General features: G+C 43.9%; 1 protein-coding gene across 9 annotated transcripts in view; it reads right to left on the bottom strand.

The window, feature by feature from the left end:
• Positions 1-15,412, bottom strand: part of klhl5 (kelch-like family member 5) — a 44,115-nt gene that overhangs the window by 10,330 nt on the left and 18,373 nt on the right. For 6 of the 9 annotated variants that reach the window (XM_035638360.2, XM_035638363.2, XM_035638361.2 and 3 more), the window contains 4 exons: positions 10,332-10,520; positions 5,212-5,348; positions 3,927-4,123; positions 2,369-2,581 (listed from right to left, as the gene is read on the bottom strand). In XM_035638360.2, the coding sequence (XP_035494253.1) occupies positions 2,369-2,581; positions 3,927-4,123; positions 5,212-5,348; positions 10,332-10,480 (696 nt within the window). In that variant the 5' untranslated portion in view covers positions 10,481-10,520. Of the gene's footprint in view, positions 1-2,368; positions 2,582-3,926; positions 4,124-5,211; positions 5,349-10,331; positions 10,521-12,188; positions 13,415-14,672 lie in introns of those variants that run through there. The other 3 variants (XR_004794379.2, XM_035638355.2, XM_035638357.2) reach the window with 2 other exon arrangements.

The following is a 15,412-nucleotide window of genomic DNA, read 5'->3' on the forward strand; positions in this document are numbered from 1 at the left end:
TAATACCTGCTAAACACTAGAATATTGCCATTGGCATTGTGAGGATGTAGGCAAGCATTTGACTCAAAGCATCACTGGACCTTAGCAAAGCCTTCCAGTGTGGCTCTGAGGCTTGTTCTTGCAAATATGAAAAAGAAAGCTCCTTCTTCTGGAAATATATATGTAGTTTATTTTTTTGCATTGATATATATATATATATATATATTTATTTCTGATTAACGACCACAGATGCTCTTCTGAGACGATTAGACCAAGTGTGTGTCTGTCATTGGCAATAGGCAACAGGGATTAAAAGGTATTAATCTGGTGAATTGACATCCACTTGATGAGTTTTCACATGGTGGCCTGGATAGAGAACTGACTAATTGGTTGATGAATATTGATTGGTGGTCTGTGTGAGGTTTAGACAACATTTTATTGGCATTTCACAGCTCATGAGGTCGCTGAATGTTAATTCATTCGCCAGTTAAGCAGGGTGGTGGGGGTGCTGGTGCTGGTGGGGGGTGATACATTGTTAAAGCCTGAATCCCCCCTCAGCTCTGTCTTTTGCTTGTGCTCTCTCTCCTCTGTCGCCATTCCCCTGCTTAACTTCTCTCCGCCATCCGTCTTCTCCCTGGTTTACAACTTACAGCCAGTTGCGATTTTAGCTGACCAGGGCAAAGTCATATATCTAAGGTGTTCATGCTGTGTGTGTGTCCCACACAAGTGCAAAACAGGGAGATGTATGGATGCAGGCTGAGAAGATGGAAAGAGAAGGGGAGGGCCACAAGGGGTGTTTTATCGCTACAGTTTCTGTATATATAGCGAGGGAGATGAAGAGAACAGATAATTTAGCTGCAGTTAAGATTGATATCACACTTAATTAAGTTTAAAATGTGTGTGTGTGTGTGTGTGTGTGTGTGTCCAAAGCCTTAGGCACTAACTGAGGTTCAGCCTAGCATATAAACTTGTCTGCATCACATTACAAGTCAGAGTCTCTAGTACACTTGCTTGTTAGAGGAGAGAAGAAGAGGAATAGTTTGGAGATATATGCACGCACGCACGCACGCACGCACGCACGCACACACACACACACACACCAAACACTACCACACACACCTGACAGAATAATGGTTGTAAGCCTAATGACTTTAGTCCCTGTAATTGCCTAAAGACATTAGTGACACGGAGCGAGAGACAGATCGGAGCCTGAGAGAAGAAGAGGGAGAGATGAGAGAAATTTGACCATGGAAAACAGCCAGCAGCAGATCACTACGAGGAGAACTGACACAAAACTCTTGCCGCATACTTTGCTCCGACAGTGAAGACATGAACAACTTTGACAAAGCTCCAACAGGAGCCAGGGTTTTCCGCACCATTATAAGACTCAGGCACGGTTCCAAAGCATTTTTGAGCAGCGCCTAAACCGAATGAACCAATAAGTTTTAAAGAGAGTTCTGTCTCTCTGGAGGGAGGGAAAGGAAACTGTATTGGCTCTGATATAAGACCATGTCTTTTTTCTGAAACTTTGGTTTTATTTGGAGCTGCCTTAAATTTCAGGACTAAACAAATACATGTTACAACACATTCTTTTTTAATGGATTAGCAGGGTAACTACAGTCAGAGTGATGCATTATGGGATGTTTAGATCCTTGTACTGTTGCTTTGCTAGTGAGTTTTTTGAGTGAATCAGCCTTAAAAGTGTTTTGGTAGTCATTTTAAGCTGGGGTGTGTGACGGCAGGTGTAACATGTTATGCTGCTGCAGAGGAAATTCATAATGAGTAAAAATGTTCATGACCTGGCTGATCCAATTGACATTGGTAATTTGTCAAAGTCAGTTTAAAATTGAATTCTCTTAGGGGTTTGTCAGAGTTAATTTTTGAAAGGATGGAGAAGGTTCTTCTAAGTGAGGAAGGTTGAAGTGAGACACAAGACACGACGATTCTCAGTTGAGGCACTTTAATACAGCGCTGTGTCAATGTTTGTTCTCAGCAGGCATTCAAGAAGAAATCGACACAGACCAGGAAATGCAGAGTTCAAACAGCACTACATGGGGTAAAAACAAATGACACATGAGGTGCACTGTAACCCATGAGGCACCATAACCTGTTTCTTTGCCTTACATAGACATTGAAATGCAGTTAAAGTATTGAGTTCTGCAAGAAAAGGCTATTCATGTCCAGTGACCTTGACCTGTACACTTGAATCCTCTTTCATGAAGCAAAGCATGTCAGTAATGATGTGAAACCCATGGACATGACCAAGATGGGAGCATGCTATACATAGTCAATTCAAAATCATAATAACGACTGCCACCGTATCAATGCTCGGTTCAGACAGACACCAGAAAAGAAAAAAAATTATATTATGTTATGTGGCGACTCTCACCTGCGGCTGCAGCAGCGGCAGTCGGATGTGAGCTAACAGCAAAGGCAGGAGGGGTTGCCGAGTGTCGGTATCATGACGGACCCACGTTAGCAAAGAGGTTACCACGGTTTCTTCATTGGACACGTTGATCTCATCAGAGGTGAGCAGCCTCTCCATCTCCTCCACCGGGAGCAGCAAGAACTCCTGGCCTCCCACCACCTCCAAAAAGTGATCCTGGTGGAATGAGTGAGAGTAAAACAATGGATGAAATCACTGTAAGAGTAGAGAAGTAAAGACTGATTAGTTTCTAAAAAAGTAAGGATCAATGAATAATTTATTACACCAGAAAAGAGGACAGTGAGAAATGGAGGGAGGAAGGAATTAGGAGGTTTTGAGTGGAGAAAGAGATCAAGGGTTTGAAGGAGGCGAGGAACTATGTCAGGAAATAAGGGGTTGAGAAAGGTCAGAGATAGATGGATGAGAAAAGCTGGAGGAAACAAATGGAAGATGAGTCAGAAGAATACGATGGAGAGGAGGTACAGAGCAGGGCTGCAACTAACAAACGATTGATCAATTATCATAATGATTGTTGCTGGTAAATTTTTTGTAAATCAGCTAATTGTTTCAGTTCTTGTAGTGTTGATTGAATATGGATAGAATTTAGGTGTAGAAACAAGAAGAAGATACCTCAAGGCCAGTATAGAAACACCACTTGCAGTACAATGTCGTCAGTGATCGGCCACAATATGCTCAGTAATTGCATGTAATTGTGTCAACAGTGACAATAAGAAAGGCAATGACAATGGCAATAATGGTTGTTAGTGAAGAACTGTGACTAATTTGTTTGTCATAGCTATTATACGCATGTATTCTTATTTCTGCTCGCTTTTTATTTCTTTATTATTTACTTTGAGGGAAGCATTAGTTGTGGGAAGTATAAAAGGGGGAGAAAAAATGTAAATGTGACCTGATTCCCACATACAGTAAATAGGGTAGACTTCTCTCTACCAAGTCAGGCTATTGTGTAGCGCCGTAATAATCCTTTGACTTTTCCCGAGTGTGGGAATATATGAGTGTAAATGAATTACAGTTGACACAGTCAAACCCAGATAAATCCACCTCTACGACATAATTACCTCAGATTAAAGTTCAACAATAATCCACTTAGAGGGAAAGAAAGAGAGGAACAGTTACATTGACAGAGACAGACACACAGAGGGAGGCTGGGTGAAGAAAAAGGCATGTAAAGACGGGCGAGAACAAGAAAAGAAAAAGAATAATCAAGTGGAGGAGCCATTTCACCGTCACCATAGCAACCCTTTGCTGAAAACCATTGTGGCGATAATGGCGTGTGGTGCTTTGTGAATGAGGAAGTGGGGGGATTTTTATAGAGGTGGAGTAGGACAGTTGTAAAAGGAAAAAGTGGAAGAAAACCTGAATATTGTTCTTACATGTCATTTGTTAGAACCTCAACATCCCCCGTTGTCTACTAAAATCTTCATCATTATTTCTATGTTTCATTCATTGTCTTGTGGTGACAAATGCTAGAGGAATAGATATAAACCAGTCGTGTACCCACCATGGTGTAGGCGTTAGCAGCCCTCTGCAGGTCGTGGCATCCCTGAGCGTCAGCGTAGGAGCAAATGCCCAGACAGTTAGAGGGGTGGAGCTGCTTCATGAGGAAGGAGCAGCAGGCCTGAATCACAGGCGACAACTGCAGAAGGCAAGAGGCTGACAGCAGAGACTCGATGGTGTCCTCCCGCAACTCAAGGCGGCCTGGACAAGGGAGGCAGGGGAGAAGACCGATAAAGAAGAGCCAGATATGGGGGGCGAGGCTGCATGGAATCTCTTACAGGTTATTTGTACGACAAAATCAGTTTCTTTATCCTTTAACAGCTGAAAACCTTTTTCGTTTTGTCAACAAATCCCATGAAAAGACCAAAACCAATAATGTCTTAAGCTTTGCTCAGACTACAAGAATTTGAAATCCTGATCGATTTTTGCATCACGCACCAGAGGAGAATCTTCGCAGACATTATTCTCTCTAATCTCAAACATGGACACACTACAAGATTTGAAAATAATGGCACATCAAATACACAGACACACTCCAGGATATTATTAAGATTATCGCCGCACCACCTCACACAACCTCTCTGACGCGCTCGCATGAGGAAGAAGCTGCGAACAAAACAAATACGATGGAGATTGGTGTAGTGCAACAATTTGCTCCATCTGTAATAACGCTTTGCAGTGATAAAAACAAAAGCAGAAGAGACAAGTCACTTTACTTTGTCTGCTCAGTTGTGATAGTCTTGGAAGACACTTTGTTCAGGCAATAATGTTCTTGCCACATATCGATGAGCCTTTCCTCCAACTCAGCAGGCCACTGCACTTGTACAGTAGCTAGTTTCGTTTTTGTTTTAAAATCCTCAATATCTAACACGTCGGATTATTATCGGGCAGGCCCTGATGATTCGGCGGACAGTTCAGGAGGTTTAAGAAAAGCTCTGTAAACCCTTTACGCTACCAGATAATCAGGGCTGAACACCAGGACCAACCAAGATTCCAGACAAGATCTCTCCTCCGATTCTCGGGGGGCCATATTGGGGTTCAATCGGCCAGAAAATTCCTGTAATCTGAGCCCCTCTTAAGTCTCTCCAAACCTTATACCATATTTGTTGTACTGAGCCCTGAGCTAATGTCTTGCAAATATATAGCTTCATTTTTTTTAAAGGGTTAAGCCATTTCCTCACACAGTTGGGGTTTATATTGGGGGTTAATTTTTTTTAGCAAACATGACTTTAGACAGATGTGGCACTGTATTTTTAAGAGGTAAGGTAAAAGGTAACACTTGTTCGTACCTGTATATGCATACTGCACCAAGACCCACAATGCGTCAGGGTCTACTCCTTCCATCTTCACCTCATCCTGCTTGGCCTCCCGCACGTCACTGGTGAACATGGCGGCAAAGTAGTCGGATACGGATGAGAGGACCAGTCTGTCAGAGGAGAGAGTGTCGGGCATTAGTCAGCCAGGATGGACAGCTGTGATGGAGGAGCAGAGGACTCTGACCTTGATGACGAGGCAAGTCTGGACTGACAGTGAAGAGACTCAGAACAGACACGGAAAGAGCAGCCAGGACATGATGACATAGCCAGACAACGCACAACAATCATCCTGTATCATCTTGTGTGTCTGTTCGTCAAATAGCTTTAGAGACTTAAAGGGGGGGAATGCAGCAGTATGTAAGTCTCCCCCTCTTTATGACGGCCAGCTTTTAACGTCACCATTAAAACTACGAAAACGAAAACCACTTTCCCAACACTTTTGACGTCCAACACGTATTACAAACTTGAAAGTATACAGCTGCTTGACTGAAGGTCACAACGAACGTGTGTTTTCTACTGCAACCTGCTGACAAACAGCATTTAGTCGAGCAGGCGTATGAGGTGCGCGTCATGAGAGACTAGTGTTGAGGGCGGGAAAGAATCTGGTAAGTGTCAAAGGTTAAGCCTAGATGAGTAAGCACAACAGACGAGTTAGAATCATATCTCATCACGTAGGTCTGTGGTTTTACGAAAACACAACTGAGGTCGTTTCACCATCTTACTGAGGGACACATTCATACAAGAATGAACAAAAACATCATTGTTTTAGTTTTTCTCAATTTGCAGTTATTCTGTTTTATAGCCTCAACGATTTAACATGGTGGTTTCTTGTCTGAATACGCTCTCTGATCACTTCGATGTAAACGTCACGGTGGGATTGTCAAAATTAACACTTTCAGTGGGGCACAAATTCGAATCGAATGCCGTCAGATTAAAATAAAGACTTCTGAAGGACAAGGTAAAACACTGCAGGGAGAGAGATGTTTGTCGTGTAATTTTACCTACCCCTACATGTATCAGTTATAGGGGGATCAACAACAACAGAGCAGAAAAACAGTAAGTAAAAAGACTGTAATTATTACATACTGCAGACAGATTTAAAATTGCTCAATACTAATACTTTAATTCTGACTTCCCTTAAAGAAATAAATCCGCTCAGAATGGGACTCTATCTATATTCCTCTCTTTGAGGAGACCTAGCGGTTTGAGGTAGAGTAAATCTGTGCAAACAAAAGCTTTGCATGAGCCTCAGGCATCTCCAGATGTTTGTACACACTGAGCATTGCACTGGGCCTCGGAAACCTTAGACGTTTAACTGCTCGATAATCAAACTGCTGTAGATCAAGTTTTCCTTCACAACTTGTGAGAGTTAAAATTGAAATATAACACAGATTTTCAAACATGTGACATAAAAGAGACTTATACTGTAAAAACACATCTCATGATTTACAATGTCGTATGAAGCAACAGATTGTCTCAACTGCAGCTGCAATTAAATCTAAATTAATCTACCAATTATTACTTCCTACAGTCAAAAAACTGTATGTAATCTTAAATTATTTGATAAACAGCCCAGACCTTAAATATAATATCATCAGTTAATCATCATATATAAACAAAGAAAAGCTTAAAGTCCTCACACTCAACCAGCTACAACCAATGGACATGTGGCACTGGGCATGAAAAATGATTTAAATGGTTATCAAGACAGTTGCCAATTCATTTGTTGTTGCAGATGTAGTTTTAATATCTTTGAAACAAAAGAAATGACAAAAAAAAAAACAGTAAAAAAAGGCCAAGCTGCTCAAATGTCAGTACTGTGCTGTAATTCCACTTCCACTGCAATCTATAAAGTCTTTGTCTCGTTATTTTATCCTGTAACTCTCTGGAGATGTATTTTATCCTGACTGTCCCCTGTAAAAGTGCTTTTACTAATCTGTAACTTTTCATGCACATGGTTTGTTATTTTGAGATATTACAGCCTTTTCCCCTCTGTAATTCATAGAAACGTCCCTCAAAAACTCAATATAAAAGAAGACACAACCCCAGTTAAATGAAGTCCTGGCATGCATGAAAAAAGAAGAAAAGAAATGCCAATCCCTACAGTCAGAAAGGAGATTATTCAATTGGCAAGTGTCAGTCACAGCAGCTGAGCTCATGGGGGAGAGAGAGAAAAAAAAAGGAGAGAAAGGAATATGTTTGATGTAAGGTCAGAAAAAAATATAGAGGTGAGTGAGTTTGAGAAAAGGATAATATGAAGAAGTGGAGAGGAAGGCAGATGAAGGACGGAAAGGTATTATCTTAAGGTCACTTGTAAAAAGACATTTATTTAATATCCTCCCACACAACAATCCATTACCCTTTCATGTCACCATGAAGTTAATCACACACACACACACACACACACACACACACACACACACACACACACACACACACACACACACACACACACACACACACACACACACACACACACACACACACACACACACACACACACACACACACACACACACACACACACACACACACACACACACACACACACAAATATCAAGGTATTAAAAAGTATCACAAAGTATCTGTTTAATAATTCATATGCAGCATTTTTCCATCCTTGCCCTTGGAAATGTCTTTGTGAATGGAGGTGGCAAATGAAGGATATCCAATTCACATGACTGCAGGGCTCAGAATATTTGATGTCCTGATGTAGACATGGATATGGATAAGTAAATTGATCATGATCAAGATCACGTTAAAGCCATGTTTGTATTTTTTTTTCTGCACAGTTTCTGCTTTCACCATTTATATATCTTTTGTTGACTTCATGGTCAGCAAACTTGAATGCAAGCATGTGTGTGTGTGTGTGTGTGTGTGTGTGTGTGTGTGTGTGTGTGTGTGTGTGTGTGTGTGTGTGTGTGTGTGAGTGTGTGTGCACGCACTGAATATGTATGAGCTATGTACATGTGTATAATCTCATTACTGCGTGTGACACTGGGACCTTGACAGATAGCCTGAAGCACAGAAGAGCAGTGTGTGTGTTTGTGTCTGTGTGTTTTACAGACAAAGATGTCAAAGATGTGTTTTGCTGTGTGCGAGTCAAAGAGCATACAGAACCGTGGTGGGTTATTTACACAGAACACAAATGCAGCGTGGTGAAGACAGAGACATGGCAGGCAGCGTGACACACTGTAATGGAGAGTGGAATGCAGAGAGAAGACAAAATGCCGGAGTGATGAGAGCAGGAAACAGATGAGTTCGACTCAGGAAAGGAGGGCAAGAGCTGGAAACTGAACACTGTATCTGTTTGAGTGTGGATGTGCCGCCTGGTTACAGAGATACAGAAGTGGAAAAACCGAGAGAGGAAAAACCACTGGAGGGGTGGTAGGAGAGACTTACTTCATAACTGCGACTTTTCTCTACACACACTCAAAAAAGTGCTATAGGAGATGTACATGTTTTAGTGATGCTAATTGAGAGGGTGCAGTGTAGCGATCTGTGGGTCTGTCACAGACCAAGCAGGTCACAGTCACAGATTTAAAAAAAACAAAACCAAAACATCCACCACAACTGCAGTTTATCATGAACTGTCCAGTGCTAGTGGGTGTTTTCAGCGCTCCAGCCTCAGGCGGGAATAATGAGCCCATCTTGGTTTAGTGCAGCATAACGAAGCGATGACACACACTACAGGAGTAAAGGAACTTGGATAAGAGAAACAAAGGTGAGATCTATTTCTTTTCCTGTTTTTCAAGAAAAGATACTTCAACGATGGAAACTAACTTACTGCTCTGAAAAATGTACATTTGGTTAATAGCTGCACCTCCTCAGAAACCCTCCGGGATTGTCTCTCATGCAGCGGATTAGACTTCAGAGAGGGGATGGTATGGGCGTAGACTTTTTCTAATGTGCACATAATGGGTCCCAGAGGCATATCTATTGATCTACCATAATGGTTCACAGGAGTTTCTGGATAATTTTGACTAGAATCATGGAAGGCAGCAGTCTCCCAGAGGCTTCCAGACGGGGGTGCAAAAACAGATTTTCTACATAATGTATTTGTATAGGGCACAGCCCCAGAGAGGTGTAATTGAGCTCTGCGTTTCAAAAGCACATATAGAGCCTGAGTTGTGCCCAAAGTGCTCCGCTCGCAACGAAGTCCACAAGAAACAAGCAGCTATAAGCCACACAAGTGGCCTATTCAGCATGTACGGTGCATTTGTTTGTGTACATGTGAGACGGAGAGAGGGAGAGTTAGGGGGTGTATGCTTTGTTCCCAGAAAAGCACTTTTATCCTACACATAAAATAAATCAATTGCAACACTTTCAAACAATGATGTCTCACTCCCAACCTCTTGAAGGAACACACACACACACACACACACACACACACACACACACACACACACACACACACACACACACACACACACACACACACACACACACACACACACACACACACACACACACACACACACACACACACACACACACACACACACACACACACACACACACACACACACACACACACACACACACCTTCAGATGCCGACAAACTCTTTTACATACACCATTAGGATTCTCATGCAGCAGGGTCTTTTGTTTGTCACCATCTGTGCCTGGAGGACTAAATCAAATGAGGCAGAAGAGGAAGGCAGTGAGAGAAAGGGAGTCTTTCTGCGGGTGAAGGGCCACTCTTCTGTCTCATCCTCCTGCAGATGGACCCTGCCTGCTGCACCAGTGGCCACATGCCCAGAGAGCAATGGCAACAGAGTAGTGTAGTGGGGGCTGGGGGGGCAATGAGGTGGATGACAGGCACACGTGTGTGTATGAGTGAGTGCTTGATGCATGATTCAGAGGTTCAGTTGACTGTGTGTGATACAGACAGACTTCAAAAATAAAAGGGGACTTTTATGAGCATGACCGTGGTTCTGTGTTTGTGAATGTTTGTTTCCGTAGTGGGCCTGTGTGCATGTGACATTGTGTGTAATATTTACAGAGTGTATGATTCATAGAGTACACAGAAAGTTTTGTGAAAAACAACAAGTGGCCAAAAAAGGCAAAGTTCAGCATTTCTTTGCTCCTACCTGTGTGCAGGTATCCGCCTCTCTCCGGCAACCAGTATGACATCACATAGCTGTCGGCTCCTCAGGTAGCCCTCCATCTTGCGGCAGGTGACGTCGGCGTGGGAAATGGCAGTGAACATGGACTCCTCTGGACACGCACATGGCTCCATCGACTGGCATGAGGACAGTGTGGCGCTGCTGTTCGATGTCCTGTAAGCACGCCGTGGCACGGAGTCAACGACAAACATTCACAAAACACAAACACGGACACACACGGACACAAACAGAAGGAGACAGAAGCTTTGAGTGCATGTGTAGATGATCCTTTCCTTTGGTTTAAGACATATACGGACAGATGTGTGGAGAGAGTTACACCAGCTGTTTAGTGTCTTCCATGTGCCACGTTTTTTTCTTCGTGCCATTCCCTCACACGTATTTGCTCTCTTCTTCAGCGTTACAATATGTCGCCAGAAGCAGACAAAAGCTCCCTTAATGGTCCAATTACTAGGAGTTAAATGGCTAGATAAATTTTGCCCACTTAAAAGAGAAGCTGCCAATTAAATAGATGTGGGAGCGTAGCCCATAGGATATGCAGTAATTTACTCTGCTCCCAAATGGCAACCAGTTTCCTTGTATCTGTACCAACAACTGGAAATGAGGAAGAGTTTGGGGCCAGGATGGCTTCAACATTCGTTATTCACTGGTGGAAGTGTTGAAGCCCAGGGCTGTTATGTCTAATCTTCCAATCTGTATGTGTGTGTGTGTGTGTGTGTGTGTGTGTGTGTGTGTGTGTGTGTGTGTGTGTGTGTGTGTGTGTGTGTGTGTGTGTGTGTGTGTGTGTGTGTGTGTGTGTGTGTGTGTGTGTGTGTGTGTAAGAGACAGGGTTGGTGTGCGCATGTGTGCTCATCAAAGATAAGCACTGAAGCATACATACCCTGTGACCCGTCAGGCCAAATCAAATTTATAAGAGCCACAGTTGTTACTTCCATTTTCAACTCAGCCGCAGAAGTTGCACGACTGGCTCTAAAGCAAAACACGATAAGAAACGGAGTGATACTCCAAGGAAGATATCACCTCAGCTCCACAGTTGAAGAGAATTCGTCTTTTCCAGTTCGTAATTTTCAAACATGTTTGCACTTTAGTTACATAATATGATGCTACTCCGTTTCTCTATTTTGTTGTAATTTAACAGCTGTTGGTTGACTGCATACAGTACTGTATGTGACATCTACAGTTTGTTTGTCCATATTGGAAGCGGGAGACCTTCACTCTTATTTTGTTCTTTTCCAGCCAATGGGTTTTTGTGTGGAGTCGTTCTTCATCTGATCAGTCGATTTTGCTATTATGAATAGTTTCATGTGGGATCAAATAACAATATGTGGTGTGAAACTCTTGATCCAACTCTTCAGTTCCCCTCACTGCTGGGAGCTTTATAGCATCTATTAGATTTTCCCATCCACAACTTTACTGTCAATGCTCTCAGCATTGTTTGAAAAAAGACGGAGCTAAAAGGAGAAAGCATCCCGGACTCAACATTTGCCTGGAGCTCAGACACACGACTCCAAATGAATGATAATGTTGCTCTCTGTCTGCTAGATATGTAAGCAGGGAACTGTTTGCAAATATAATCCATTGCCTGTGAATAGTTCTCAGAGGAAAATTTGTGATTTTGTGCACTGCAAATTAAATTAACTTGAATTTACAGCAAAAGTCATCTTAGGCACTATTAATATAAGTCGCAACTGTCATGTACACAAATTGGTTTGTATGTGCTGCTGCTGCTGAACTGCTACAGCAGGAGTCATCTTCCCTCTGCTCCTCTATATTTATCTCCTTCCCACACTTTTATATCTTCAACTAATCTCATCCATCACTCACGTCATTCCACCTTATCCCAACATCCATCTTTGCCTCAGTTTTCTTTCTTCCCTATCCCATTCTCGCCCTCCAAGGAGGCTTTTTGGCTGGCTTTCCTGTCCTCTCGTATGTGCACATGTAGACAAATGGTGTGGCTAAATGCAGCCAGAGGAGATGGCTTTGAAGTGGGGGGCACGCTGCCTTCCAGTCCCCCTTAATTGAGCCTGGCAGGCTCTCAACATGGACAGAGAGAGAGGAACTGAGAGAGACATGAGAAAGAGAGAGTGAGTCTGGGGCAAATCAACACCATGCAGCCAAATTTTGTAAAAACCCTGCACCAGACAAGGACATTCACACAACTGCCATTCAGTGTCTCTCTCCCTGCCTCTCTCACACACACACACATTTGAACGCACTCACTCCCTTGTGATTAACTATCTAGCCTGATTAGCCTGTAGGGTAACAGCTAATGCAAATGAAACTTCGTTCTTCAAGCTGATATACGACGTGATCATACGCATGATACACGTGATTGCATGTACCACCCTCGGTGCCACACATACAAAATGCTTTTGTTTCCATGACACGTTAGCAGAAAAAGAAGGAAAATGAACGGATGAGATGAACATGGGACACAAAGAGAGGGTAAGTACAGAAGTCACCAGGATTAAAGGGGGTGGGAGGGTGAGTTGAGAAAATGAAAGAGCGAGAAGGGGATGAGTCTTCAGCCACTCGGGGATTCAGTATGCGTCCCTTCCTGTGATCCCATTTGGGATTCTGCCACCCGTGTTCTTGGAGTATCATAATGTGGACAGAGGCTCTCAGAGGGAGAGGATGAATAGCATCATACACATATAAATCATAAAACTTACACACACACAGAGCTGCACATGCTGCAGAAACTAATGTCTGTGTTGGTATGGAAACCATAACGTGCAAGGACATGGCTATATCCATGCACATTTACAACACATACTCAAAATCTGTTCAGGTTCACAACAGAATTTTTCACTTTGCTTGTGCTAATGAGGCTGGTGTTCGTGTACGTGTGTTAATTTTCTGTGTAAGGAATATGACATCAAGTCTTGCATAACAATAGATATCTTTAGAACCATATTTCTCTCCCTGTGTGCTTCCCTCTCATACACAGAAGCATACATTCACAGTAAAAACAAATGGGGTGTAGAATGAAAGAGCTTCCGTCATTAATCCATTTAAAAAATACATCTGCATTTGCTCACACTGAAAGCCGATTTTAAGTGTGAGAGTTTGTGTGTGTGTGTGTGTGTGTGTGTGTGTGTCCCATGAATCATTTATATTTTCTGATGTGTGTCTTGGGAACAGGGAGTAGGATAGGAGGCTTTCAGATGCATCATTATGCCAGGATAGTAAACACACACACACACAAACACACACAAACACACACACACACACACACACACACACACACACAGTGTATTTCTGCCACCTTTACATCCTCACATTTACTGCTGCATCATAATAAAAACATAAATTGGTGAGCCTGTGCAGATATGCTTCAGAGGAGTTATGATGCCCTAATTGCCTTGTTTTGCAGTCTCTATGGCAACTGTTACTTAAATACCACCTTCACATCACCACAGCTGGATGGCCACGCCAATGCAACACACACTCCACACCATGCATGTTCACACAAAACATGCAGAGCACCAAGGATTGTGAGTAAAAGCTGGAGAAACAATAATATAAATGTCAAGTACAGTATGTAGCTACATGCTGAGCTCTGCCCTGGAGTCATACAGTTAATTTGACTGACAATCCCACATTCACAATAGGGGACCATTTGTGTTTGTGCAGCAACAGAGACTGGTGGGTGACGCCTCATTAGGAGGTTGAGGGGAGAAATCAGTGGACCACAAGGTACTCCGCATCATTTTCTACCTCTTTCTGTCCGTCTATATGTAATTACCTTCCACCGCTTCCTACTGTCTGAACATCCTCTTGCTTGGTAAATCTCCCATTCACTTTTTCACATAGTCAGCTCCTGCACATTGAGTTTCCACCTGTCCTTGATTTGCACTTGGGGCTGCAACTAATGATAATCTGCATATAATGTTCTCCATCAATCGCCTTGTCTATAAAATGTCAGAAAATAGTGGAAAGAGTCTGATGTGAATTTCCAAAGCCCAAAATAATGTTTTTAATTGTTCTGCTTCATTTGACCAACACTGAAAAACATCTTCAGATATGACAAAGAAAAGCATCAATTGATCATCGCGTCTGAGAAGCTCTGATCAATAAATGTTTGACAAAAACGATCAATCACTTGAAACGAAAAACAGCTAATGACCAATTTACTGTACGTCCATCCACTAATTGATTAACCGGAACAAAGTGATTAAATGTGGCAGTAGATTGATTTTTTTTAAATTACACAGAACTTCTGAGAAGTTCAGGGTGTGTACACATGTCACCCGGGACGTTTTGAATAAAAGGTCTGAACCAGCCAAACACCCATCCCTGTACCTGCAGGAGCTGGAGTCTGTTTCCGGGTGGTTGTTGTTCTCCTCGGTGCCCCCCGCCCCCGCCCCCCCAGCCGCCGCCGCCGCCGCCGCCTCCTCACCGACCTGAGCGGAGGGTTCGGGCACCAGCTGGGGCACCGGACCCTCGCCGGGAGTGTCCATGCTCTTCAGCGGGCGAGAGCGACGATGGGGCGGCGGAGAGACCCACGACAACGCCGCCGCGGAGCTCCTGCACTCCGGCTGGCTGAAGGAGCGGGGACAGGAGCTCCCCGTCGCCCCTCCCGCACCGCCCCGACTCCCCGCCGGATCGGCAAACTTTCTGCTGCTGCCGCTGCACAGGTTCGACCCGGCGCTGCCGCTCGCCACCAGACCGCTGTGGCCGCCCGCGCCGGGGGTTACGCTGGCCGAATTCGAGCTGCCACCGCCGCTAACCGACTGTCCCTCTCCGGCGGAGCCGCCGCTGCTGCCGCCCGCTCTCCTTCCGGCGAAGTAGTCTCCTAGCGGCGGGGAGAGAGGCGGAGGGACCGCGGGGTGGCCGAACCACCTCCATCGGATCCTGAGGATCTGCTTCACGTCGAACTCCTTCCGCGAGGAAGAGCCCGAGCCGCCGCTCGACATTCCAGGGCTCGACACGAGGAAATGGCGGGGCGGGGGGGAGCTCGTGCCGCTCTGCCGTTAGGGCTGCGCGATGGGGCGCTCGCGCGTCTCTCCTGGCAACCGCGCGCCCGGTAACCGCGACTGGAG

Source organism: Scophthalmus maximus, chromosome 8, assembly GCF_022379125.1.
Source record: "Scophthalmus maximus strain ysfricsl-2021 chromosome 8, ASM2237912v1, whole genome shotgun sequence".
NCBI lineage: Eukaryota > Metazoa > Chordata > Actinopteri > Pleuronectiformes > Scophthalmidae > Scophthalmus > Scophthalmus maximus.